Here is a 25,421-nt window from a genome sequence, read left to right as displayed (position 1 = left end):
GCCTGGATAGCGTAGATCCACCAATGTCATCTTTGTCAAGTGACAAAAACAGCTATAACTATACCTTTGCTCAATCAGAGCTTCTCAATATAGCTTGTCTTCTCAACCCTCCTGTAATAGCTACTTAGCTCGAAAGACCTTTGTTTGAACCATTTTCATTCTCTACACCATCCAGGTCAAACTTCTATTCTAAGGAACAGAAATGAGAAGAATATACTGAAAGGCTCAGATGAGGTACAGGAAGTATCAACACCAACACACATTAGTCAGGGTGATCAGTCTGCTTTGATGTTGTTATATTCAATACAATTCTACTTAATTAACTTCTATTTAAACTGAAAACTTTTAGATTTACATCAAGCTTTGTTATATTTTCAAGAAAAATAGTGACTTACATTTGACAACACATTTCATGACCCCAGAATGACTCAGAGTGCTTTACAGCCAATGCAGTACTTTGGAAGTATCGTCATTGGTGCAATGCTAGAAATGTGGCAGCCAATTTCTGCACAACAAGCTCCCACAAACAACAGTATGACAACAGCAGATAATCTGTAGTTTTAATAAAGTTGGTTAAGCGATACATATTGGTCAGAAGATCAGAAACAACTCACGTATTATTTTAATGTTACGCCATGGGATCTCAAAAAGTTACAACTCATTTGGAACAGCTTACTCAGTACTGCAATGGATTATCAAACCAGATTACATGTTCGGGTTTCTGGACTGGAGCTTGATCCTATAGCCATATTCAGAGGTTACAGCGTGGTCACTGGCACAATGTTGACAGCTAGAGTTTGAGTGAACATTTGGATTTTTGGAGTTTTCTATCATACATACAAAAACTGTAACTGTAACAACTGAACAGAATTGAAGTCAGTTAAAAACACAGGATTAAGTTCGTTCAACTGTATTGGAATTGAACAAGTTTGCTTACAACCCAATGCTTTAGTGAATTATTCAATATTTATTTGGTTTCACATCGTTGTTAGTTAGGTCTGTCTGCATAATAACCAGAACACTTTAAAGTGTGAAATCCTTTGAGACACTGACATCATTATCTGCTACATAATTTGAAGTACAGTATTAATATTCACTTGTAGCAGATTCAAAATGTTGGGAAATAAATTTACTACTGAGAAGTTCCTCCTGTCTGTAGAGAAATTAAATTTAAATCTGAATGGGACTTATCACCATGAAAAGCACTATGCCCAGATTATAAGTATTTGAATAATCTTCAAATCAAAAACAAAAAATAATTTTCAAGGAGATGACTAATTTAGCTTATTTGTACTTTAAGGAAAATGGCTGAATAGGCTGGAAATTAAAGGAGACATCAAGCCCCCAGTAGATCTTAATTTCATGTGATTCATCTAAAACAAAATCCTGTCAGTGTTGATGTTTAAGTTTAAAATTCACAACACTCCAACTGTGATATTTATGCAGCACCATACTGTAGCCCTAAATATATGACAAATGTTTCAAGCTTGAAGCACTGAACAGAAAAGATCTTTGTTATTTAAAAATGTGTCAAACATATCATCATCATAGATGATGTAGCTGTAAAATCCCAAAGGCATTGTGGTATTACATAAAGACTCAGGTCTGTGGGTTGCTCTTTAAATCTATATAAACTAAATTAATTAATGCTTAAATTTTCCTATTATCCCCATTAGTGCCTTTCACAACGAATGTTCCAGTGGTGCTTTCTTGAATCTACAATTAAAAAGGACCCACTTAAAAACTTGTGGAAAGTCACAAACAGCCAGGTTTGCTGCATTTAGCAGAGTTTAATATAGTTAAATATAAAGTTACAATTAAACATTCATATTCATAGAAAAAAGTCCTTAAGTATCATAAAAAGACATTTCACACCATAACAGGCTCGAGTTTGATGCGTTTAGAATCAAAGGTGTTACAGTCCATCTCTTGGCAATCTTGCTTAAAGGACCCATTGGGTTTTGAAGAGTCCAACAGCAGTGATTTGGATCCACTTGTCCCTTCTTCCTCAGTGTCTCTACTTTGTCTCCCGACCTTGATTTTTGGTTTACTGTCGAGGTCGGCCTTGACAGGAGGGAGCATCCCCGTTTCTGGTTTAATTGCCTCTGCTGTCTCCACCACCTGTGGCCCTTCCCATTTGGGAATTTCGATGCCAAGGTGCTTCATAAGTTTGCTTATCACTTCATCAACATAACCGAATATCCGAAGATCTGAATGTCTGTCCTGTGGTCACAAGGAAGAAACAATTTAAAATGTTGCGCAGAGCAAGGATTAGGGAAATGGGATAATTACTATGGTCTTTTTGAGTATGAGATTCAAGATTGAATATTGTAATAATTCTCATGCACTAGGTGACTAAACACCTCGGACATATCTCACTTTGGTATCTGGCTGAAGAACTGAGTGTTCAAGATTAAAGGGGATACATTCTGCCCAAGAAACCTTCATTTTCACAAAACCCTTCTGATAACTAATGCCAGCACCTCAGATTTCAAATTTCACCCACCTTTCAACTCAGACACAGGTACAGCACTAAAATCATAGAATCTTGTAGGTAATCAATTGGCCTATTCTGCAGCAATGACAAATTTTCCTTTTCAATTATTTGCTCAATTCCCTTTAGGAGATTACTACTGAATCTGCTTCACTGCCCTTTCAATAAAAGTAACTGACAACAAATGTGTTTTTCTGCAGTTAACAGTAAGCAAAGTACCTAAATATGTGAATGAAGAAATCCACAAATGCAGAGTGCAATTATTGATTGTATATAAATTCTTGGGACGGAGGCAATTCCTGCTGCTTATGTCTACACATAAGTTATCATGTCAGGTTCAAACTGTACACTGGTGAAATGACATAATTACAGTATTGACAAATAAGTCAGATAACAAAAGGTGCTATTTCAACCTGCATGCTCGGTGCATACTGAATGCTGGGAAGAATTCAGATCTTATTGGTGTTGACACTTGCTAATGTTAGTTGGATGCACTCAGCACCCAAATAACCTGGTTGAACTGGCATTGGAAAGGATTTTTCACTGAAATGTACAGCTGAAACTACAAATACATACATACACAGAAAGGAAGATTTGCAATGCACATCTTCCATGGTTTCAAAACAGCCCAATGTCTTTTTACAGCTCATCAAGCACTTTTGAAGTTTAGATGCTGCTGTTAATGTAGGAAACCATGCAGCCAACTTAGGAAGCAGGGCTGCACAAACAACAATGGGATAACAACTGGGTCATTTTTAACAATTCATTTACTGGGTGTAGGTAACTGAATGGTAAAGTCAGTTTTCATTGCAAATCTTGAACTGCCCTTAAAGTGGTAGTGAGCCATCTTCTTGAATACAGCGGAATGCCATATCTGGCCATTCTTGTGTTAAGAGTCAAATTGCTGGGGACTGGAATCATATATAGGTTAGACTTGGAAAGAATTAGAGATTTCTTTCCCTGAACAATTTGTGTGTCACTGGCGAGCGCAGGATTTATTTGCCACGTTTAGTTTCCCTAGACACGACCGAGAGGTTCACTGCTCTACTTCAGTCAGCAGTCAAGTGTAGGGCAATTTTGTACGGGTAAGAACAACATGCTCCCAAGCTTTACCTGAACTGGTTATGTTTGTTTCCAGATTTCTTTTAAATTACAAACCTGCATGGTGAACAAGCAAATCCTCACTTCCTGAATTATTTGCACTTACCAGCTTTGTGGCCTGAAGGTTAACAATAACCAGCTTTCCTCCCCTCTTTTTTGTATTAAATGGCAGATTGCTGCTTGGTTTGATCTGAAGAGAACTGCCCAGTGCAATGGCTAGATCAGACTTTCTGTGAGAACAGGAGGGAGAAAAGAGGAAACATAAAACTCTATAAAGATCTATTTTTTCAACACAGGATTTTAAAACTTGGTATTCACATCACAATTCAAATGTAACTACTTAACAATGCACAGCATTGCTCAGACTGAAATATTTGATTTTCTAAAATATTGAACATATTAAAAATGGTTTCTTTTAAAAATTCTATTTCATTTTATAACTTTGGTGGTAAAATTGGCTACTGACTTTCAAACTAATTGGTACTTAATATAATTCTCCTCTGCAGTCATTTATGATCACTTTGAAATATACTGATAATTTTCCCAACTTACGCAGGTAGCTTGAAATAATGTTTTTTGACCACAGTTTATGCTGTCATAGATTATTTTTGTTAGTTTCTTTCTTAAAGGAACGAAAGAATGAAGTGCTACATGAAGTGAACATGGGGCAGCTGAGAGGAGACAGGATTGAGTGAGGAAGTTGAAGACTGGAGTGGGGAATGGCACAAAAATCAACAAAAGGCAGAAAGAACTAAAATACAAAAACATCAGCTCCTTACTTATCTAACTGCTGTTTGTGGGACTGCACTGTACAATTTACTGCTTGTAAAGCAGCTTGGAATAACTGTGATTTTGGTCATGGAAGACTATTTACATGCCCTTCATTTTTGGAAGTCAAGAATGGGATTATAAAAGCAGAAGGTAGCCAGGTCTGGGCTAAGACCATCAAAAGAATGGTGAAATGTGGAACTCTGGGCTGCTGAGAACAAACCGGAAAGCTTGGACAGTGGTAGCTCCATTGCTCACTGGCGTTACAGAATAGTTGTCTGACTCAGAATTATAAGTCAATGTATAAAGAGTTGTAAAAGGTGGAAAGAATCACTGGGAAACAAAATAAGCCATTCAGCCTGTCAAACCTGCTTTGGTCTCAATTAGATCATGGCTTAAATGTTTGTGGAATTTTGTTGTCATCTGAAAGAAAGCAGCAAGAGTATTTTTGCCAGATGTCAGCAGCACCTTCAGGCTTGATGCAGTGAATGACGCGTTGTTTGAAGAATGGGGAATATAGTTAATGGATAGATTGAAAGAGGACCTGAACAAATGTGACACTTCTCCAGAATTGAAATGTTATTTAGTACTTATGTGCCAAATTTTATTTACAGGTCTATGACAAGTGGATAAGGAAATGTAGCACTATCTTGACATTGTAATTGGTACAAAGATATGTTGGCAATGTACCAGAAGAGAAAGGCTTTGTGCCATGTGACTAGTGCATGCTGGAAGCCCAAGATAACTGGGTAGAAAAATAACAAATAGATTTAAACATCTGACAAGTGAGAGATAGGAAGATTGACCAAACAGCTGAACTAGCACAACTGATTTGCTACATCTGTCATTATAAGAAATTTTAATCCAAGTTTCAAACTGTCTGATAACTCAGTGGAGAACTAATCCGCAGTTCAGCATCACTGTCAGAGAATCACCTGCCCAGGTTCGCACTCACGCAGCGGTAAGTGTATTAATCACATTCAGAATAGAGCTAGTGGCACCAGAACTCTCATCAGTAGCCTAGCTAAGGGTGAGAAATTTAAAACAGACGTCAGAGTTCACACTCAGCACTGGTATGCAAAAGTTCTAACTAGATTGTGTGGACAGTTTCAAGGAACTTTGAGAGTATCTCAAGGAAAACAGCCTTTTAATATTGTGGTTGAGTTTAGCTGATAAAAGCGCAGTCTGCCAATCAGATGATATTCGTAAGACATTGGACAAAGTGGATGCTGCCGCTGAATTGATCTATTAAGTCAGTTTGTTAAAGCCAAATAAACTGCGGATGCTACAAATCAGAAACAAAAATAGAAATTTCTGGAAAATCTGGGCAGAGAAACCAGAGTTAACATCTCCAGTCGAGTGACTCTTCCTCACAGATGCTGCCTAGTCAGTTTGTTATATTGCTAACATCTCAGAACAATGAAAAACATACAAGATTTTCAAGGGACTTGATAGGATAGATGCAGAGAAGTTGCTTTCCCTTATGCCTTATGGGAGAGTCTGATACCAGAGGACACATTTTAAGAGTAACGGGTCACCCATTTAAGATAGAGATGGGGGGGATGTTTTTCTCTCTCAAAGGTCAATGAATCTATGGAATTCTTTATTGTACAGTGCTGTCAAAGCTAGGTTGTCAAGTACATTCAAGAATTTTTAATCAGTAAGGAAATAAAGTTTTATGGGGTTAAGACAGGAAAGTGGAGTTGAGGATTATCAGATTAGCCATGATCTCATTCAATGGTCAGCAGACTCAATGTGCTGAAGCTCAAATTGATTCCAAAGATGTTGTCAGAGTTTAGCAATGGAACCAGGAAATCTGCAAGTTCACCTGTCAAACTAATTAGGAGAACAACTGCCCTTACCAAAAAAAAAAGGGCCATTCTCTTCAAAATTAGTAAACAAAAGAAAACAGAAGTTAAAAATGTTCTCAATACTTCTGTCAATGAATAGTTTCAGACGTACCTGCAGGCTTCATCTGCCAAACTGAGGTCCCGCTCAGGTAATGCATCTTCCCAATCCAAAACTGTATCGCGTAACTTTCCTCTGGAAACAAAATTTAAAATCATCAATTTCTACAGCATCTTCAAGAATTCTGTTGCTCGAAACACAATGACATTTATAACAGTGTTAATCAAGAAGCACTCATAGACAATGATAACTGACCTGCAAATGGAACTAATGGGAGTCATAAGTAACTAATGTCAGCAGGAAGCACATCTGTTTAATTGACATTTGTTCTATATGCAAAGATTATAAACGATTGAGACAGCACACACAGGACCAGACATTATAACATATTGTGTCAAGTCTTTGTTGCATCTTTTTGTTGCTTTTTTTCCCCAAAACATTTGGAATTAAACATATCTTATACTACATTTTGCAGATTTTTGAAACTGTATAAATAAGAATTATTGTAATCATCACTTACTAATGAACAGATCACTGAAGGCACATCTAAGAAACCTTGAGTTCTGGCCGGAGCGGGTGAAGATATGCTATGTGTGACGCATACATTCATGTCTAAGCGTGCATACACCAGCTCTAAAGGTGTGTAGTAACATCTCTGAATAGGTTGATAGGCAATAGCTATATTCACGCAAACATTATAAACACAAATTTATACACATACAAGACTAAACCTTTTGTATTATTGGTTGTATTGTAGAGTTGCTGGTGCCAGACACTCAGCAGTGGGGACTGGGGCCATTTTCTAGATGGCTTTGAACAATAAAAATTGAAAAACCTCAAAAGCCGGCAGTGAGGTTTTGGAAAAACAAAAGAAAACAAAAAGATAATTTTATTTATTAAAGGAAGTCGGGACAGCTTTAAGCTTTTGCTGAAGTGGAGGTGGTTAAAAGTGTAGGAGAACAGTTGTAAACCATCTTTTAAATCAAGAAAGATGGCCAACTCATGAGAGAAAGTCAGAATCCTTGCTTTGCTTTTCTTTGCGAAGATAAGTTGTTGAAAGGAAATTGAGCAAGTCTGATGGGTATCTTCCTGCTGTAAAGTAAGGCAACTTACTGATGTTCCGCTGACTGGGTCAACAGGGGTTTATTCAGTCCACTTTTGGGGTACTGAAGAGGTATGGGTGAAAGATTCGGAAAAGCACTGGTTACAAGAGGCTACTACTGTTATGCTTCTTAATCACATTATCTTAAAAACCTCAAAAGCAGACTGCGGTGTCTTTTGGAAAATTGGAAACTGCAAAGTAATTTCATATGATGCCTTCATGCTACTGAGGAGATACAAGTTTATAACTGACGGCAGGCACTAGACAGCAGTACTGAAATGGAAAATGTCTGTCCTGAATAGAACTAAGTAGAAATCACCGTCAAAAGTATGCCGGTAAAAGGTTCCCACTCCTACTCATTACCCAAAACACTGTGCCATGTGCACAGACATCAGATTAAACCTGGACTAAGATCAACTGTGATGCTGTCTATAGTTAATTAACCTGTCAGCATTCAACATTTAGCCTAACTTACCAAATAAGTCCTTTTAGGTGGGTTTTAGGTAAACGATCAATATCTGTGGTACTCTACACCAGCAAGACCAACAGTTTTAAGGTGGATGCAAAATAAGTAGAGGGACCGATACCATTAACCAGTGACATAAACATACATTCAATCAAAAGGTGCACTGAAATGAAGTAAAAATTAACTGAGATGGGAAAGGTGACCTGCCAATGCACCAAAAACACAACAATTATTCAACAGTGGAGACAATGTGGAATGGAACATGAACAGGAATCCCATACCTGCAAGCTCGAAGACCTCGTGCCTTTTTAACATCACATAGTCGGCCAGTTGTTTTCAATCCCATTGTTCCAACCACTGTCTCTCGAACGTACTGCCTGCAGAAAAACCAGTCGATCATCAAACTACCTTTTTGGAAAACTTAATAAATATCAAAATTAAATGCACGATACTCTAGGTTCTCAAGCACTGCTCTCTTCGTCTTCATTTCCATCTTTGTTCAATTTGGTAGCAAAGTTCACTGAGCATTAAGACCTATCAAGCAAATTACTTTATGAGAAGAATAAAACCTAGACAAGAAGGACAAACGGATGACTAAAGTGAACATTTTAAAATATTTGATAATGAGAGGGAAATAAATTTTTTGTGGGGAGTACAAAACAAGGGGATGTAGCTTAAAATTTAAGTTGACTGTTCAAGGGCCATGTCAGGAAAAGGTAGTTTATTTCTGGAATGTAGTTCCGAAAGAGCTGAAGCTGGGAATCTACAGAAAATTGACTGACAGATTTTTATAATCAAGGGAAATGAAGCCAAGGCACACAAAGTGGAGTGAAGACGAAGATCTGCCACGATTTAAATGAACTGTAGAATAGACTACTCCTGTTCAAAAACAGAAATTGCTTGAAAAACTCAGGTCTAGCATTACCCATAGACAGAAAGCAGAGTTAACGTTTCAGGTCCAGTGACCCTTCTTCAGAATGGATGTTGCTGCTCTCCACAGATGCTGCCAGACTTGCTGAGTTTTTCCAGCAGTTTCTGTTTCTGATTTACAGCATCATCAGTTCTTGGTTTTTTTTTTAACTCCTTTTCAAAGTTCTCTCTCTGTAACCTTTGCCAACAATGACTGATCTGCAGGCTTTCTATACTGTCTTCAGGTCTGCTAAAACCACAGGGCTTGACAACATCCCACCTCCAAACAAACAGTGAGTGCTAGCTGTATCCTGAGAAGTAGCTAACTGGAATAAATGAGATAGCAAAAACTACAAATGCTGGAGTCAGCGATAACAAAAGTTATCCGAAGAAGGGTTCCGACCTGAAACGTCAGCTTTCCTGTTCCTCTGATGCTGCCTGGCTTGCTGTGTTCCTCCAGTTCTACACTTTGTTATTATAACTGGAATAAATGGTGTTTATGGGCAGGGTCCAAATGCAAGCTGTGTCTAGCTCACATGGATACACCAGCCAATAGATCTTAATGAAAATATTATAACACGCTGAGTTACTGAGTCACGAAAACACAAGGAATATATGTACTGAATGGATGTGCAAGTTATTAAAGCTGATTTATCACTTACAGAAAAAACAAAGTAAAGACTTAAATCCCTTCAAGTGCTTTCCTTTTATTGTCTCTACCGCATTACCCGCTCACCTCACCTTAACATTAGTGGCAGGGTTTCAGTACTCTTGGCCCCACACTTTGGAATTTTCTCTCCCCAAACTTATCAACTTCATTACCTCTCTCTCCTGAAACGCTTCACCTTTTCCCAATTGTTTGATCATCTGTTCTGCTATCTCTTTACATAAATCAGTGCCAAGTTTTCATTTTATAATAGGGCGGCACGGTAGCACAGTGGTTAGCACTGCTGCCTCACAGCTCCAGGGATCCGGGTTTGAGTCCACCTTCAGGGGAGTGTCTGTGTGGAGTTTGCACATTCTCCCCATGTCTGTGTGAGTTTCCTTTGGGTGCTCCCTCTCACCGTCCAAAGATGTGCAGGTTAGGTGGATTAGATGCGCTAAATTACTCATTGTGTCCAGAGATGTATAGTTTAGATGGACTGGCCATGCAGACTATAGGGATTCTATTCTTTAATGCTTTTGCAAAAGGCTGTGGAATGCTTTACCACATGACTGGGTTGTATAAATGCAAATAATTGCTGCATGTCTGCAAACAGCAAAGGTGCAGAATCTGGGTTGAGAGACTCAGTTGCTTACAAAAACTACACTGGAGCCAAGACCATAAGATGCTCAAAGAATACTCAAACTGTAACAAACATCCTGACTACTTTCTGATAACTCACTACAGTTAGTTTAACAGTAACACTTCATTGAAGATAAATGCAGCTTCTATGAACAGACTTTTGATGGAAACAGGTTGGAAGCAAGAGGCATTGTCGGAACAGTGAACTTGATTAAATTTCCAGTGCAGGGTTTAACATTTCTCATTTTCATAAGCAATGTGTATTGACTTAATTCATGTTTGTATCTTACAGCCAAATCAAACAGGACAGGGGATATACAAAAGCACAGCATTCCATGTGTTTGTTACATGAATGTCTCTTCATTTCAATTGATATATTTATCCCATCAGAAGGGAGAGTTAAGCTTAATCAGTGTCAACAACGGGCCAAGCAAACCAGGAAGATATATATTACTTTCTATAACATAAATCACGCAGTCACGAAAGATACAATGCGAAGCAGACGGCTAGCCTGGGGAGATGGAGATAAGCCTACAAATTGAATTGTTTGAAACAATAATGAATTGAATCTATAATTCCTAAGTATGTTGAGAGACAGCTCCAAAAGCAAAACAAATCTCCTGCTCAGGTAGCATAAACACAATCGTTATAACCTGGCAAACAAGAGACGCTGCTCCTTTGTGCTCGATATTTCCTAACAGGATGGAGCTTCGTGGTCATTTAAAAATAATAATAGCAACTGGCTATTAAAACCAAATATTGTGATATTCAAAGTAAAAATGAAAAGCTGTCAACCTTTTAAAGACATAACTGAGGCAAATACTCCAGCTGCGCATTCAATCTTTCCCTTTCACCACCTATTTTTCTATTAATCTTACCTGCTTCTGCAATACGCTGTCCGTTCATTCAAGCTGTGCATCACAGTCAAAACCATTAATGTTACATTACGTTTAAATGTCATAACAGTTCAATTTTACAACATAAAGCTAGAGTGGGAAACGTTATAGAGTGTGAATAAATAGAACAATCTGCTGGGTTGTACAAAGTCTAAAAGAAATTTGGAACTAAACCAACTTGAAGTTGCTTAGATAATTGTGCTTGAGGGGAGAAGGATCCCAATCAATGGGGCCAAAACTGAAGATTCAGATTCAGATTTCCTGCACCCAGTATGTGGAGGGGCAATGGGCAAAGTGGGAGTTAATGGGGGTGGGGAGCACATGATTACAAACAGTTACAGCAGACAGCAACAATTACTTCTTTGCTGGCCTTCAAAATATAATGTGTCACCAGGGCAGGGGCAGAGAGAAAGTAAAAAGGATACAGCAAATCACTTTTGATTCTACAGAATGCGATCTTCCTCTCCCTCCAGAAATATCTGCAGCTAATGTACACTTTACACAAAAATTAAACAGCATAACGTAAAATTTATAATTCTGTCTTGAGCGGAGAGATCAGATTAGAAACATAGCAGAAATAACCTACTCATTCACCAGCAGTATACAGCAGAAGTATGGTTTAGTTATGACAAGTTCTCACCACCAGAATTTAAATAATGCAGAAAAAGGTCCCAAAGCACTCTGCACAGGTGTAGTCAAACAATAATTATCAGATTTGGACATGTTAAATAGCTGGTTATCAATGACATGCTTAAAAGGAAAAGTGGGAGGCACAACTATCAGAGAGGTGCAGGGCCCAGGTGCAGTGGGCAGTAAGGAGCAGAACAGGCCAGATTTAGCAGATATAGTTGGGGTGAAGGGAAACTGGTTGTTGGTTTGGGGGAAAAAATTACAAAGAGAATGCAAGGAAAAGTTATTAAAGGTTTCAAGCATGAGGAGCAGAATATTAAATGTCAGGTGTTGGGGGAGGCAGGAACCCATAAGATCAGTGAAGACATGGTAAAGGATGAGTAGGTGAATGAACACAAATTTAGGGGAGATTCAAAATGGAAAGTCAGTCAAGACAGCATAGTATTGAGTCTAGAGGCGACCAAAGTAGGAATGAGGTTACAGTGGGACCTTATTGAGGTGTAAGCAGCTGCTTTTGTGAAGGTGAGGAAGTGGGATCACTGTGGCTTAGCCTGTGATCAAGAATACAAGCAGTTTGAGACAATGGCTGGGGACTTGGGCTGAGTGGAAACAAGGGAAGGACCAGAGTTTGTGTTGGCTGTAGTCTTCCCAATGTTTAGTATTGGCTTGTCCAAGACTGGATCTCTGACAAACAGATTGCAAACCACACTCAGGGGAGAGATCAAAGAAATAGTGCAGAGGTAGAGCTTAGTGTTATGGATGGGGAAGATGGGTGCAGGTCTACAGATGATGATGCCAACAGAAGTGTGCAGATGAAAATAAGAAAGTGGAAGGGACCAGAAAAAATCATTGGTAATGGTACCAGAGTGAAGAATACCAATACAGCAGATACTTTGGCTATGCTGAGGAAAGCCCAAAGACTGTCTTCAGGCCCTTAAAAAACTTCATTCCCTGTTCAATGATTCTATCATACTACTACCCCAGTTTGCAGTCTCAACCAATCTTGATGGAATACCATGTGGAGAAATATGAAGCCATCCACATATAAAACATTACTTAAAAGGAGAGAAACCGGAAAAGTTGACCTACATGTCCTTGTTCACAGATCACTGAAATTTAATGTGCAGAAACTGCAAGTATTTGGGAGGGCAATTGGTAATGCTGACTTTTATTACAGAGAATTTGAATGTATGAGTAAAGATGTTTTACTGTAATTATATAGAGACTTGTTGAGTCAAGATTTGGTGCATTGAGAGCATTTTTGGTCTCGTTACCCAAGATATACTTGCATAGAGGGAGTGAAATGAAAATTTACTGACCTGACTCCCAGGATGAAGGCATTATCCTACCAAGGAAGATTAAATAGATTGGTCCTGTATTCTCTGTAGTTCAGAAAAGAATGAGAGGTGATTTCATTCAAATCACACAAAATTCTTATAGGGCCAGACAGAGTAGATACCAAAAGGATGTTTCCCCTGACTGGGGAGTCTGCAACCAGGGAACACAATCTTAGAATAAGGACTATGTAAGACTGAGATGAGAAGGAATTTCTTTACTCTCAGGGTGCTGAATCTATGGAACTCTCTGCTCCGGAGCACTTTAGCGGCTCCATGATTATGTTTGTGACTGAGATTGATAGATTCTACATATTAAAAGAATCCAGGATAAGGGGATACCACAGGAAAGTGTGTTGAAGATGATAATTAGCCATGATCTCATTAGATAGAGGGCAGGCTCAAAGGGCTGAATGGCCCATGCCTGCTCCTATACTTTAAGATATTATGGCCTCCATTCAACTTCAAAGTTAAATTGATGGCCATCTTCATTACAAAGGTGACATACTTTCACCTCTGGAACATCATCTGCTTATTGACAGGTATGTGTGGAAGCAGGTGAGGACAATCTAACTGAGCTGAAGAGTGAAGGAAAGAAGGTTCATGAGCATAGTGTAGTTGATCATATCAAAGGCTTTACAGAAAGTGAGGAGGACAAATAGGAAAATTGAACCATAATTATGTAGAAATTCATCTTTTGAACCAAATGCTAGCCTTAGTCCCAACATTAATTGTTCCAAGGGAGGGAGATACTGATCAGGAGCCTTTTCATGTGTGCAGTTTTTAAATTAATGCCCACTAAATTTTAAATTCCACAATGTTCAGCAACTTTTCTGTTTCAAAATAAGCTATTAGCTACATCAGCAGATGGCCAATGCTAAGTATAAATGGAAAGTAATTACATTGATCTCCTCAGAACTTTAGATTTTTCAGTAGATCATTAAAATGTATCTTAACAACAATTAATTCAATTTCTGAATGAGGCATTGCATGGGTGAGGTAATGATGCACAGATCCTTGCAAGTTAATTGAGATCCATCCAGCTGCTACTGCAGAATCAAAAATGTTACAGTCGTATAGATATACAGCACGGAAACAGACCCTTTGGTCCAACTCGTCCATGCCGACCAGATATCCTAAATAAATCAAGTCCCACTTGCCAGCATTTGGCCCATATCCCTCCTAACCGTTCCCATTCATATACACATCCAGATGTATTTTAAATGTTCTAACTGTACCAGCTTCCACTACTTTCTCTGGCAGCTCATTCCATATATGTATCACAATCTGCCTGAAAAAGTTGTTCCTTAAGTCTCTTTTAAATCTGTCCCCTCTCACCTTAAACCCATGCCCTCTAATTTTGGACTCCCCACCCCAGGGAAAAGACCTTGGCTATGTACCCTATCAATGCTCCTCATGATTTTATAAACCTCTATAAGGTCAGCCCTCAGCCTCTGATGGTCCAGGGAAAATATCCCCAGCCTATTCAGTCTCAGAGGGAAGAGGTTACAGAAATAAATAGGTACTTACTTGCCACATTTGGTGCATTCTTCCACAAACATGTTGCCATGGAGTTCCGACAGTTTATCTCTGTGGAAAGAAAACCCAGTGAAAACACAACATCTCATTTGCAGCCCGTACTGACATACATTTACATTTCAGAAACAGGTCATTCAGCCCACCTGGTCCATAGCACTGTTTATGCTCCACAAGCGTCTCCTCCCATCCCTACTCCAAATAACTCCATCAACAAATTCTTTGTTCCCCCATAGGCTGTCTAACTTCTCCTAGAGCGTTACCCCTCCATAACTCATTCTGTTGGATTCTAACTAGTTTGCGGGCAAAAAAGTGTTTCTTCTGAATTCCTTATTGAATTTATTCTATATAAACTTATATTCATGACCTTTACCTTTGAATGCTCCTACAATGCTGAGACTTTTCTTTTCCAACAATACAGATAATTACAAACAATGGAGTGATACAAGGACTTTAAGTGGCTTTCATGTTTTTCACCAAAAGACAGCATAAGGCCAGTAAAGAAAGTAGGACACACTTGGGGTCCAGCTATGACTTAAGACCTAGACAGCCTAGGATTCAGATTTGGAGTACCATAATTTAGATGGTGCCCACTGCTGACACTGTGCACAGGTGGTAGAGTTAGGTGATAGTTAAGATGATGATGTGTGTTGACCAAATGAGATCATTTGTTTTGAATGGTGTAAAGCCTTTCTAGAATTGCTGGTTCACCACTTGTCTAGAAAGTATTTCATCTCACTCCAGACCTAGTGCCTTGTAGATAGTGGACAGATTTTGGGGGGAGTCAGATGGTGAATTCCTTGCTGCAGAATTCCTAGCCTCTGACCTGCTCTTGGAGCCATGGCTGGTCCTGTTCAGTTTCTGGTCAATGGAAACCACAGGATGTTGATAATGGGGGATTCAGCAGTGGTAGCATCATTGAATGTCAAGTGGAGATAGTTAAGTTCTATTTTGCTAGAAATGGTCATTGCCTGATTCATGCTTGATGCGAATTTCACTTGCTACCTATCAGCCCAAGCTTGAATGTAAGTTTTGCAGCTTATAGATGCAGACTGCATCAGCATCTGAATTGTGAACATGCAATGTTCAGCACTAATAAGCAGGGTTCATCCAACTTTTGACCAAATAGTGGGATAATGGAGTTGCATTTTGTGAAGCACGTTGATGTTCCTCATCAATAGCACAACCTTGCCTTCACCTGTCTCTTCCAACTAGTGTTCAACGTGGAGGAACAGTAATTCAAGGCTGAGCAATAGATGGTAATCAGCAGGACAGCTTCCTGACCACGTTTGATAGATAGTCTTCAATAGATCCATAGTCAATGCTGAGCATTCTCCGAACTATTCCCTCAACTGCATACTACTGTGCTGTCTCCTCTGCTCAGTCTCTCATGGCAGTAGGACAACACATATCCAGGGCCAGAGATGGAGGAGCCTTGGACCTTGGCTATAGAATATGACCTGCTGACTATGACAATATCCAACTACTATTCATCTATTCTGATGAGTAGCTCTCCCAATATTGGCCTAACTTGCAAAGCTTTGTCATTTTCTATGCCTAATTCAATGCTGGGTGTTCTGTCTGGTTTTAGTGCTATCCAATTTTTTCTGTGGTATTTTGATGTAACCAAGCTAGTTCAGAGGAAGAGGCAACCATTGTACCCATACAGGATAAGGATGGCTTATATCTCTCTTTGAAGGTGAACCAGAGGTTTTTATACTAATTCAGTCATTCCCTGGACATTGTTAACGAGGCCACTTTTTTCAGATTTAACTAATGTATTAATTAATTAATAGAATTTAGGCTCCTTTAGCTGCAGTGTTGGCATTTGAATTCCTGTCATCACTCAGTGGGTCTTTAAATTGCTAGTCCAGTTGTGGTCATTATGCTACTGTTTCTACTCAAGCTGTACAAAATGGTTCCTGCTTCCTCAGGTACAAGGAAGAGAAAAAGAACAGTCAAGCTGCCAGTATCCAATGTATTCTATGGAGCTACCTGCGAGATGTGCACTCAAATTGGGCAGGTGAAGAAAGAAACAGATTTTGGCGATGACGCCCATCCCTCTCCCCCATTTGACAGGAGAATATACAACATGAAGAATGTTGACTAAATTTTGAGATATATTGTACACGACTAATGCAAATATAATGAGTAATAAAAATGGCCCACTTTGCTCCTGTTCAATGTCAGCATTACAAGAAACAAGGTGTGAACCTTAGAAGCACAAGTATCTTTATGAGCCCGCTTCAAAATAATTTGACTTTTGTCACACTGTTAATTCTTCATTCAAGTTTTTGCCATTAATATTTTTGTAGGTTGGAAAGAGACAATTCCTTAAATAAGAAATCCACTTCAATGTGCTAATATTTTGCCCAAAAGTTTAAGAGGTCCTTCCTCCTTTCAAATCTTCCTTCACCTAATTTTCTAGATTAGTGCTTGTAAAAAACGTGAGGGCACAAGTGAACTGTCAAAACTATGTGAAGTGTTGTGGGATGTCCTGAGATTATGGAACAAACAATATGAACACATGTGGCCTTTCTTTCCCATCATACAGTTATCAAGATGCAAGAGCTCACATCCCTCCAGGATATGGCAGTGGTTGCACCAACACAACAACTACAATGTTAATACACACACACAATCAAAACAGCCCCTTTTAAAATCCACATTATTAAAACCTTTTCTATAACCACTACTATTGTAAAATTAGGCATTGAACCACTGGGTGAACAGAATTTCAAATTGTATTTGTTTGAAGATGTGAAACTTCAGAATTAATTTACATGATCCTGCCTCAAGTGCCTTAGGTAATAGCGATTGAAGATGCTGCAACTCATGTAAAAACTGAATTATGAGGGGCTGAAACAATAAACTGTAAAAGCTGCCTGTTGGTGGATTTGCATTCATTATGACTACAATACCGAACTATCACTCATGCAATCTTTGATAAAAGTCACTCAGTTATTCTACACAAAGACTCTTTCTTGTTAATAATTAAACTGAAGATTTTGATACAAAGCCAGTGGGACCGATAACTTTTAAACAGAAATTCAAACTTCCCTGTTGACAGCTGAAAGGAATACTATGTTAAGATTTCACATTTCAAAAGTTTTACTGAAATAAATGATTATCAAATTTTGATCAAACGTTATCTTCTGTAGATAACTTAAATCTAAACTACAGAAAACAGACCAAGATTTTTAGCTTTTACGAACCTTGTGGGAATAGAAATCAAGCGCGACAATTTCATGAGTCACCACAAATGCGAAATATGACCAATTTAGTTTCGAGGATCGATGTGCCCGCTACCAAACATAAAAGAAACTTACAACTGGCTTCAAAGAAGAAAACAATTTATGAAACAAACTTATCCTTGAAAGTGGTAAAATTATATGAGTTACCTATATGCAAACTTTAACAATTCCCCTTTTAATTCCAAACACAGACACAATTCATTCATCCATAGGACAAAGAAGACAAAGTATTTTTTTTAAAGAATGTCATGGGTGAAAAACATAGGCAAAAAGGCAAGTCTGTGGAACAGAGTCCAAACCAAAAGGGGTGGACTAAGGTGAATTTCTCAATTTGGAGTGTTTTGGTTAGATAATCACATATGTTTGACTCAATTCAATAGTAGCCAATCAGTTGGACCCAGGTCTTGGCTTCAGTTAGCGGTTCTCTCTTTTTGGCAGTATTTGTGTGTTATTTCTTCCCAAAAGAGCACAAATGATCTTGCTTGCTAGCAAGCCTTTAGAGGTCCAAGTCCCAACTGCTCTCTCCTCTCAGTACTATGATAACTAATCCAAGCTGGGCAGTTAGTTTATTTTCCAAAGGCACTTGGTGCCAGTGTGTCATCACAAAGGAATCAAATCCAGTTTCTTAAAAAAATGTGCATTTATGTCACCAAAAAGTGACACACAGTTCCAACTTTTCTGAGTTGGCACACAAACTAACAATCCAAACTTCCAAATTCAGGTTTATATTTCTGGTTTAATATATGCGGTTCTTACACAGCACAATCGAAAATATCCTTCTATGGTTATATATTAAACTGCCCTTAAGCACAAAAATCAGACTTTTGACCTTGTCCAGCCCCGTCCAACACCGGCACCTCCACACGGAGCTGTAGAGCATGGAAACAGACCCTTCAGTCCAACTCGTCCATGCCAATTAGGTACCTTAAATTAGTCTAGTCCCATTTGCCAGCATATGGCCCACATCCCTCTAAACACTTCCTACTTACATCCAGATGTCTTTCAAATGTTGTAATTGTGCCAGCCTCCACATCCTCTGGTAGCTCATTCCATACAGACACTACCCTCTACGTGCAAACACTGCCCCTTAGGTCCCTTTGAAATCTTTCCCCTCTCACCATACACCTATGGTCTAGTCTTGGACTCCCCTATCCCGGGAAAAAGACCTTGGCTTCCACCTCATCCATGCTGCTCATGATTGTATAAACTTCTATAAGGTCACCGCTCAGCCTCCGACACTCCAGGAAAAACAGCTCCAGTCTATTCAGCCTCTCCCTATAGCTCAACCCTCCAAGCCTGGTAACATTCTTCTGGATCTTTTCTGAACCCTTTCAAGTTTCCAAATGCAATTTTAAAGAACTGTTAGAATTCATTTTTCCTCTCGGAAGACACTCGTTTTCCATCTAAAAACAAGGCACATTATGTCAAAAAGGGAAGCACTGGACCTATAACTCACATCCCCCAGAGGTAGAACAAGGGTGGCAGGTGAATTGAAACACCATTAGTTTAACTTCATTTACAACAGCCTGGCTTGAATGTATTGGCCGTTCCTTCTTGGTAACGGGTACTCCTGATCTGGCAGCACAGAAATCAATTTCACTACACAGCTTGCAGCATAAAGATGCTACTCCACCTCTTCCAAGACAACAAGGACTGTGTAATAAACGTTGGTTCTGTTAGCAATACCAGTTTCCAGAGAACGCATTTTTAAAAAAAGTCTTCATATGTTCCTCACAATTGCAACACTTGGATCTTGGTGTGGCTGTTGGTCTGCAAGGGGGTTGCAGTTAAGCTCAATCAATTTCACTCCACCCACTAGAAAGGGCAGCCAGCAGTATCAGTTTTACTCTCAGTCACTGCTATTGGTGTTGAAATCAGACAACCCCATTAACTGATTTCATTTGATTTAGAATTGTCATCCTGCAGGAAATAGTCTAAAATGGTTCCCAGTTCACATTGGCTTACAGCTCTTCTACTTTTCCAGCCAGGTAACTTCTAATTTGAGAGTTTCATTTCACTGTAGCCTCCTTCCTCTCACTCCATGCTAGGTATCTCTTCCAGCAACCTTTAAATCTTCACAAACCTAGCTTTGTGCATGAGCTCCCGCATTCTCTCTAACTAAACTGCAGGACTGATTCTCTTTCTTACTACCTCTAAAATAGTTATGGACCACACAAGACAAAACTGCAAAATGATTTCTGTGTTATACATTGGTTTAAAGAGAAGACTATAACCTGATCTCAAAAATGGCTTCCTATAACATTTTTCCCATGGTATCAGGAAACACATCAGCCTTGCATCTAATGCTAATTAATTAAATCAGAGTTCCCTTCCATCTTAAAAGGTAATGGCCAGTTTACTAGAACACTATTTAAAACTTGATACCTACGATGAGATTCAGGGTATATTCACAGGATAATGAGAGACTGCAGCCACTTCTTCAAGTGTAAGTATCTTACAACTTCTCAGTTACTGTGTCTGTGATCTCTAAAAATCAAAGCACAAAGACTTATTCTCAGGCAGACTGTAGAACAGGACACGTGCCCCTTTCATTTAGCCTAAATTTAAAGGTACAGTATCAAAATAATTTTATAAACCTCACAATTGTAACAGCATTCCAAGTTACTTTAAAAAAAATTGTTCAACTTCACTGACAAGGCTAGCATTTATTGTCATTTCTATCTGCCTTTGAAAAGATGGTGCTGAGCTTCCTTCTTGAAATGCTACAGTCCTAAGGTGTTAGTAGACACAGTGCTCTTAGGAAGGGAATTCCAGCAATTTGACCCAGCAACAGTGAAAGAATAATGACATAATTCCGATTCACTCTATTGAAAGACACTTGAGATTCCCACCTTCTCAACCTCACCTCTTGCCAAGGCATGGTGGCCTTCAGGTTAAACCACCACGAATTATATCGCTCTAATAGAGAACAGCCTTATGGTCTGCTGGGACTAAGGCAACTTTACCTAGGCTACACTTTCAAACATGTACAGGGCTTTCTGGCACAAAATCCAGGATAGTTTTTATTCTCCATTTGGTGAAAAAAAACTTTGTAGGATGCACTGCATATACCCCCGGAAAAGGTTGGCATTGATGCTGTTTCAACTAAATTATCTTCCATAAACCAGACACTAGATAACAAGCCACAGACTTATGAATATTCCTTCAATGAAAAAGTTTCTGATTATCCTATCAAATTACTCTGGAATGGCAAGATAAGCTTTAATAACTTCTGGTTCTATCTTCTAGAAGAGAATGACAAACAAACCATGACGGTTGAGCAGATGGATGATTATACAATTAGTTACACGATTCATTCACAACCAAATACCACAAAGGCTGATAAATTATTAAAAATGATGTGACAATGCGGCTGTAGTGCCAATGGTTGGCCTAATTTGGTTCAACTAGATGGCTGCAAAGTTTGCAGTCCCAGATATCAAGTTCATATTTAGGTACAATTTACACAATAGACTTTAAGCAATTCCCAGTCAGGGGTTCATGCGGTCTCCCACAATAACCCTTGTAAATATGGGGCAAAGCCTAAAATTAGCCTTTACACATTTCCAGAAGTCTCAGAGATCTGATCGAAGGCAATGTTACCCTGAGTTCCATTATCTAGGAACCACTATATAGATTCATGTTGACTATTTCTTATTCAACCATACCATTTATTGCTTAATCAAGAATTCAACTTGTTGTTGAATATTTCCAGGATATCCGAACTTAAGGCATTTATCCTGAGTTCCCAAATCCACGACCTCTGATGTCTAGAAAGCTAGGGTCAGTAAGCGCAAGGGAACACCATCACTTCCACAAAGTCCTCAAAGTTACACAGCATCACAACTATGATGTGTGTCAATGCTCCTTCATCATTGCCGTGTCAAAATATTGGATTTCCTAATCAACAGCACAGTGAGGATACCTTCAGCACTGCAGCGGTCCAAGATGGCTCATGAACACCTCAGAGGCAAGAAGTGAAGAGTACTGGCTAGTATGAAACTGCAGTTACTTGGGCATTGCACATTATTTATAATTTTAATTTGTTATTATATTATGTAAAAATAGAACTTATTCTTCAATAATTTTGGGACAGGGATATGTGAATGCTGAAAGGGGACTTCATAAATTTAGACATAAGCTTTTGCAATCTTGAGGAACTGGCACTGATTTGAATGCAATTGTTGTAAATAAGTAAGTTGTTAGATTTTAACCACTGCTTCCATTTTCTCTTGGACATTCCATGCACCTCACTGAAAACACTTTCTCTAGCTGTTCCAGCACTACGTCGTTTGTCTTGCATCATCATCCCCTCTGTCAGTTAGTCATTTTAGCTCTCTACTATATCAAAAACAATCCTTTTCTTCTCTTTATACCTACTCTGCATTTACTGTTATGGTGCTTCTGCTTAAAACTTCCTCCAGTTTGACGGGGGTATAATGGGCAGCAAGACAACTTGTCCAGTCCTGGTCCATAAGATACAGGAGCAGAATTAAGGCGTTCAACCCAGTGAGCCTGCTCTGCTATTCAATCATGGCTGAAATGTTTTCAACTCCATTCTTCTGTTTCTTTCCCTAACCCTCAATCCTCTCACTAATCGGGAACCTATCTAACTGTTGTCCATCGCAATCTCTTTCACTCCAGTGCAGTGATGAACCACTCTTAAAGGTTCTCCTGAAAGCTAGGTCTTCTGTCACTAGTCCTGACTTCATTTCCTGGTGGTGTCCAGTCTACTACCACTCTGATTGGTCATGCATTGGAGGGGTAAAATACACATCTTGACAGCACCAGTCACCTCTCCATCATGATACTCTTTAGGTGCCTCTGAATATTTCTGTGCTACACATTTATTGGCAATGCTGTTCTGAGCAATGCCCTAGCTCTTATGTAGGTAACACTGATGGAAGACATCCAACTTAAGTGACATCTTTGCTGCTTTCTTCCATGACTCAGTGGCATAGATCCCAGAAGTGCAAATCGGGAGTGTGTCCAGGATAGTTTCCTACAGCAATATGTCCTGGATGCAGCAAGGAGACAAGCAATTTTAACATGAGAACATAAGAACCAGGAACACCAGTGGCCTTTTGTGCCCACTCCGCCATCCAATAAGATCATGGCTGATCTTTTTGTGGCCTCAGCTCCACTTACCCACCCTTTCACCATAACCCTTAATTTCTTTACTGTTCAAAAAAAATCTTAGCTTTAAAAACATTCAATGAGTAAGCCTAATTACTTCACTGGGCAGGGAATTCCACAGATTTGTAATCCTTTGGGTGAAGAAGTTCCTCCTCAATTCAGTCCTAAATCTGCTCTCGCTAATTTTGTGGCTATGCCCTCTTGTTCTAGCTTCACCTGCCCATGTAAACATACTGTCTGCTTCTACCTTATCTATTCCCTTCATAATTTTATATGTTTCTATAGGATCCCCCCTCATTCTTCTTTTGGATTTATAGTAAGGCAGATTTAATTAGTAAGCTCATTGTGCATTAACATTTATCAAATAGAGATCATAACATGATCGAGTTCAATGTAGCATTTGAAAGCAAAGACATGATTCAGCTACTAGATTTAGATTTAGGCAAGGCCAATTTTAACAAGATGAGACAGAAACTGTCCACAGTAAACTGGGAAAATCTACTAATGGGTAAAACAACTGAAGAAAATGGAGGATGTTTAAAGAAATGTTTAACACAAAATATACCAGTTTATACCCCCCAGACAGAAAAGCTCCACTTCATAGAAAAATACAGCCATGGTCAACTAAAGAGATAAGGGACAGCATAAACTAAAAGCGCTTACAACAGATTCTGCTGAATAGAAAGGAACAAAGACCAGCAAAGGGCCACAAAGCAGCTCATAAGAGCTACTAAAAGAGACGATGAAAGGAAACTTGCCTGGGACACGAAAATGAATACAAAATTTTATATTCAGGTAGTGAGAAAGTGAGTGGTCAGGAACAATGTTGGCCCATTCAAAATGAAAACTGGGATACTGGTAATGACTATAGAAATGCCAGACATGATAAATAATTACTTTTATATTTACAGTAGAAAAGGAGGAGAGCTTGCTGGAAGTTTCAAGGAAATTACAGTGGATTGGGAACCGGGGCTGAATAAAATTAATGTAAGTGAAACATCAGTAACGAGGAAATTAATGGAAATAAAGAGTGACAAATCCTTGGGATCTGGTAGTTTCCATACAAGGATATTAAAGAAAATAGGGGAGTACACTGTAGATCCCAACTATAATCTTTCAGAAATGTCCACATACAGGAGTCATCCCTCTGGATTGGAAAATTGCACATGTCACTCCATTTTTAAGAGGCACTAAAGAGGAAAACCAGGCAATTTCAAGCCACAGTCTAACATCTGTGCTGGGGATTATAGTCTACAATCAAGGATGCGGTAACTGAACACTTTGAACATTTTTAGTTAATCAGGCAGAGCCAACATGGACTCCTGACAGGTAGGTCATGCCTGACAATTGTCACTGAAATTTTTTGAAGAGATGACTAATGTAGTGGACAGAGGAATGTCAATGGATGTTGTTTATATAGACTTCCAGAAGGAATACGATAAAGTCCCACATAAGAGACTGTTAATTAAAGTCAAAGGCCATGGAATTGAGGGCAAATTACTGACAAGGCTGGGAAATTGGTTGAGTGGCAGGTAACAAAGTAGGGATTTGGGTAGGTACTCAAATTGGCAGGTGGTGATCAAAGGTTTCTCACAAGGATGTACCTAAACAGATCACAAAAGAGCAATCAGTCCTTGGCACTCTGAACAGTTTAAATAACCTAAAGTATATATTCATATGCTACTGCCTGGCTCAACCATTCCATGCAAATTCACCCTTCACAGTAAAATAATGCTTAATTCAATAAGTGTGCTAAAATGAAAAGCCCCTCTAAAAATGTCAGATACAGTGAGTGAGAAGCAAGGTCCTTTAAATTCAGACAAGTTTGGACCAGAAGCTGAAAAATCCAAGGGACCATCATTTGTTTTATTCTTTTATGGGATGAGAGACATCACTGACAAAACTAGCATTGTTTGCTCAACCTCAACTGCCCTTGGATAAGTAGCAACGAGTTGCCTTTTTGAACCACTGCAGCCCATTTCGTCCAGGATTTTGATCCACTGATAGTGAAAGACAACCAATAGAATGCCAACTTAGGATGATTTGTGGCTGGGAAAGGAACAAGCAAATGGTGGCATTTCCACGAATCTGCTCCACCTGTTATTTTCAATAGTATTGAGCCTTTAGAAGGAGCCTCAAATAATCCTGCTTTTCAATGTATTGCAGCATTGAGGAAAGAATTCATATCACAGTAGTTTCCTTCCAGATGTGGCAATCAAAAGAAATCCTGCCTATCAAGATCTGATCATTGTCATAGAAGGCTACGGCACAGAAAAAGGCCCTATGGCCTATCAATTCTGCACCGGTCAAAAGCAACCATCCAACTATTCTAATCTCTTTTTCCAGCACTTGGCCACTCAGCCTTGGCATTGTGAGTGCACATCAAAATACTTTTTAAATGGCTGGGCCTTGAAATTTCTAAGAATAGCAGTGAGCTCTTCTCGTATCTTGTGCAACATTTCTCTCTGGTAACCATAACCATTGTTAACAACCTGGCCAAAAATACTTAAAATGGACATCTTGCCCTCAAGTTGACAGATGTGATTGACTGTTGAATGGATTATAGTTAGAAAAAGACTTAAAAGAAAAGGCTAGGGATGTC

The 25,421-nt window shown here is 39.0% G+C and overlaps 1 protein-coding gene across 2 annotated transcripts in view; it reads right to left on the bottom strand.

Moving 5' to 3' along the window:
• Positions 1 to 546: 546 nt before the first annotated feature.
• sirt6 (sirtuin 6) overlaps positions 547 to 25,421 on the bottom strand; it is a 42,730-nt gene continuing 17,855 nt past the window's right edge. For both annotated transcript variants that reach the window (XM_020511147.2, XM_048614174.1), the window contains 5 exons: positions 14,424 to 14,483; positions 8,121 to 8,216; positions 6,326 to 6,406; positions 3,702 to 3,825; positions 547 to 2,223 (listed from right to left, as the gene is read on the bottom strand). In XM_020511147.2, coding sequence (XP_020366736.2) covers positions 1,870 to 2,223; positions 3,702 to 3,825; positions 6,326 to 6,406; positions 8,121 to 8,216; positions 14,424 to 14,483 — 715 coding nt within the window. In that variant the 3' untranslated portion in view covers positions 547 to 1,869. The remainder of the gene's footprint in view (positions 2,224 to 3,701; positions 3,826 to 6,325; positions 6,407 to 8,120; positions 8,217 to 14,423; positions 14,484 to 25,421) is intronic.

The sequence above is a fragment of the Rhincodon typus genome, chromosome 29, assembly GCF_021869965.1.
Source record: "Rhincodon typus isolate 14 chromosome 29, sRhiTyp1.1, whole genome shotgun sequence".
In the NCBI taxonomy this organism is placed as follows: domain Eukaryota; kingdom Metazoa; phylum Chordata; class Chondrichthyes; order Orectolobiformes; family Rhincodontidae; genus Rhincodon; species Rhincodon typus.
The sequence above is the reverse complement of the archived record's forward strand: the minus strand, read 5'-3'. Positions and strand labels throughout refer to the sequence as shown.